The 3,877-nt window shown below is 46.7% G+C and overlaps 1 protein-coding gene across 1 annotated transcript; it reads left to right on the top strand.

The window, feature by feature from the left end:
- The first annotated feature begins 287 nt into the window (after nucleotides 1-287).
- On the top strand, nucleotides 288-3,442 carry LOC139181052 (uncharacterized). The gene is made up of 3 exons (XM_070783778.1): nucleotides 288-1,160; nucleotides 1,918-2,116; nucleotides 3,099-3,442. Exons 1-2 carry the CDS (start codon nucleotides 554-556, stop codon nucleotides 2,073-2,075), a joined length of 765 nt encoding a protein of 254 aa, XP_070639879.1. The 5' UTR covers nucleotides 288-553; the 3' UTR covers nucleotides 2,076-2,116; nucleotides 3,099-3,442.
- The last annotated feature ends 435 nt before the right edge of the window (nucleotides 3,443-3,877 follow it).

Raw genomic sequence — 3,877 nt, 5'->3', positions numbered from 1 at the left:
GGTCGCACAGAGTCGGACACGACTGAAGCGACTTAGCAGCAGCCGCAGCAGCCGCAGCAGCAGCAGCAGCAGCAGCAGCAGCAGCAATGGAAAGGAAGGGACTCCTGTGGGCTCTAAGTATGACCTGGTGCGGGAAGGCTTCCCTGCAATCTGAAAGCCTTGATCACTCATTGGACGACGGTCATGCCAATCCTTGCCTCCTGGCAAATGAGCTTAGAGCTGGCGCTGGAGGACGTGGTCGCGGTTGACCCTTCCAGCTCCACCTACCGTTGCCAGCCCATCAGGGTCTTTCCCGCCTTCTCCGCCGCCGGCTCAGCTTCGGTGTTGGTGGGCCGGTCTGCGGGCCACCCCCTCACCATTCCTGTTGTGGGGCCCACACCAGCAACTCGCAGACTCCTGTTCCCTGTGCAGCCGACGTCTCTGCTGTCCCCACCCCCACCCTGCGGTCCCACTGCCAACAGCGTCTCCTCAGCGCAACGCTCAGCCCGGCGGCCGCCATCTTCCCCGCAGACATCACTGCAGGACGATCACTGTCTGGCACGTCTCTCCTGCCATGTCTGCCACAGAGGAGCACGACTGGATCCCAGGTGGCCCGGATAGAGCTGGTGGCGGGGCGGGCCGCGACCCCAGTCTCCTTGGGGTCCAAGCATCTGCTTGCGAGGGGACGGAAGGAGTCGAGGTGGCCACGGCTCTTCTGGCTTCCTTGGAGGTCTCCAGAGCCCTTCCCGTGGAGCAGGGTTGGCCACAAGCCCCAGTGGAAGAGGAATGCGGTAGAGAGCCGTTAGAGGAGTTGGAGATGGAGGAAGGTGTAGAGATGCAGGAGGACGAGGAAGAGGGTGAGGCTGACTTCGACTTGGAGGACGTGGAGGAGGAGGAGCACCTGTCTGGAGAGGGCGAGGAAGAGGAGGACGAGAGTGAGCAGGAGGGTGCGGCAGAGGTTACAGGCCTTGGGTTCTGCGTGGAGACGTTTGGGCCCCTGTTCTGGAGTCACGTCGACTCCTTTCTACACAACTTCCGTGACAACAAACATGTCCTGTTCCGGCCTCCCACTGACCGCCTGATGGCCAGGGGCCGCTCCCAGCCACCCTCGGACCCTGGAGAAGGTCCGGTGCCTCCTCAGGAGCAGGAAGACCTGGGAGAGGGAGGCAGAGTCTTGCAGGGTGAGTACCCGGTGGAGGGCGCTCCACCCTGGGAGCTGCGGGATCCTGCAGAGGGGATTGCTTCCTAGAAGACAGAGGAACCAGCAGTGCAGGTCGAGTTCTGGGCGAGGAAGCCCTGACTGCTGCCTCTGAGACTGGGAGGTTGAGGCCTGTGATCCCGGAGGGGCTGAGGCGGGCAAGTGGTGGCTGAGCCTTCAGGCCCTTGTGGGGCCATTGAGCTCAAAGGCAGGTAGGTCTCTAGCAGTCACGCAGTGGGTCAGAACTCTCAAAAACCTCCGGGCACAATTTACACAAGTGGAAGCCCAGTTCTGGAGACCTTCATGGTCTCGAGAAACAGCATGCTGCCTTCTACCAACCTAGAGGCAAACAAGTGGCATCCCTCCCTGTTGGTCAACGGCTTTAACAAATGTGAATATTCTCGGTAGGAGGATCTGAGAAAATGATGACATAGCACAGGGGCACTTTTCAGCGATTGAGGAATCTGTGAGTGTCCCCATAGAATTTGTCTTTAAGTCAAAGGAACATTTTTTTCCATTGAGTTTCCGAGAAACACATACAAAATGGTATCAGTATCAAATGATTTGGATCCCTTCTCCAAAGGGGCCAGAAATAATCAGAGAGATCTGTGTGGCGATCTACTGGAAAGAGGGGAAAAACGTTTGTGAACATTGTCAAGCAGCAGACATGATGGGGGGCTAGAAATGTATCCAGGTATTATTTGTTGTTTCTTTTATTAAACCTATTTCTCTTCTCTCAGGCCTAGACTCTGCTGCTGATTTGAAGTTGGGATATTTTCCCTGCCAACTTTTGACCCCAATGTCTGCATCATTCTGCCCTAATGCTGAGGGTGAGGATCAGTATGAAAACGCTGATGAAGACGAAGAGGATGGAAATGAAAAACCTGAAGGACTCTGAATGAATGTGGTCTCAGCAGAGAGCAGCTCTGGATAATACAGGTATTGTTGTATAGGCTTTAGTACGACATAACCATTCCTGACACATACCCGTTACTAACAGCTTTATATTTTTAATTTTTCTTCTGTAAATAAGAAAATTGTTGAAATTTAATTTTGGCAAAGCAGTTTATTGTTAATAATGTTTTCTAGATAATGTAGGAGGCAGTATGTTCTGAAATGTATTTCATTTATAGCCACAAGTCCTTTGTCCTGTAGCTTTAAGTCCACTACAGATGGGAAATTTACCAGACCTGGAAATGGAGACCAGGGCTTGTTTAGAGAATAGTCACCAGAAGCAGCAGCTAAAGTGACTAGGCCACGCATTAGCTGTGTCATCATCACCTGGCCACAGAATTGTAGTCTCTTGTACTGACAATGACTTTGAGAAAGCAATTCCTTACAAAGTAGTAAGATGTTAAGGGTTTCAAGAGAACTGCATTTCAGGATTAATTCACAAATATTAGTTCAATTTAGATTTTTTATTCAAAAGAAAAGAAAACTAGTCTCAGTAATATTATTGGTTGTCACTGAGTTGGTAATTAAATCTTTATTTCTCTTTCCTCTATTCTTTCATCTTTTAGTCTCTCACTCACTCTCTCACTCTTTCTTAGTTTTCATGCATGTGGATGTTTGATAAAGCCTCATCCTCATTTTACACATGTGGAAACTGAAGGTCTCTCTATATAAGGGATTGATGATTTGTGCAAGGGAATACCAGTTTTTTAGGGGGAATGGCTTATTTAAATCACAGTGTGACCTTTCAAGGAAACAGCAAGCATTTATAGTGGTGGGCAATACGGAAATAAGTTTTGTGTGAGCAGTGATGTGCACCCTGATCACTAAGGGTCTGGGTTACAAGAAGAAAACATTTTTGTTTTCTCCTTGTTGAGAAAATAGATGTACATAGTATTGACTCATATTTAGAAAGTCACTGCATGTTATTGAGGTACAATTGTTAACTGGCTCTTATTTCATCCTACAGTGGGAAGGCATTGAAAGAAGCAGACAGCAAAGGAAAAGATGAATTTGTTCTTCATGGATATTCTTGTTTTCATTAGCCTGAAATACTAATTTTGTTTCAAAGTTTCAACCGCCCAAAATGATATTAACTACTGACATCTGACTTTACTATTACCTTTTACAGATAATTGATAGTATTGTTCACATTGGAAATAAAGCTTGTTTGAAATTAATTCTCCCTTAGCCCAGTCAAGTTGACACATAAAATTAACCATCATAATTCCTGTGGAGAATACTCACCCTGTACATTGCCCATGAGATGACATACTTACAGGATGATGACCTTCCACCTATAACAAAGACAATTTGAACATGTCTTAGGTGTCAGGTTGCTCTAACAAACACATTTGTTAACAAATGTATTTTCTTAATTAAGAATGAAATGGATAACATGTTTATAAAATACTCTTTCAAGATAAGTTTGAGAAAAAGGTATTCTAAAGGCCAGTGACTAGAGGCCCATCCCTTTGTCTCAATTTATTCTGCTCTTGCCCAAGGTCAAGATTGATTATCTCTAACTTGGATCATTAACAGCCTCTTTCTCTCTGATTTTCTGCACTTTCACTATGATGTGTCTAGGAGTGAATTTTTGTTTTTTATCCTGCCTAGAACTCACTGAGCTTTTAGAATCTGTGCATTTCACTTGCTCTGAAAAATCCTTGGCCATCATTTTCTTCCCCATTTCTCTCTCCTGTCTTTCTGGGATTTGAATTAAACAAATACTTTGTATTCTTATCCTAC

The sequence above is a fragment of the Bos indicus genome, chromosome X, assembly GCF_029378745.1.
Source record: "Bos indicus isolate NIAB-ARS_2022 breed Sahiwal x Tharparkar chromosome X, NIAB-ARS_B.indTharparkar_mat_pri_1.0, whole genome shotgun sequence".
Lineage (NCBI taxonomy): Eukaryota > Metazoa > Chordata > Mammalia > Artiodactyla > Bovidae > Bos > Bos indicus.
This window is presented reverse-complemented; position numbering and strand designations above follow the sequence as displayed.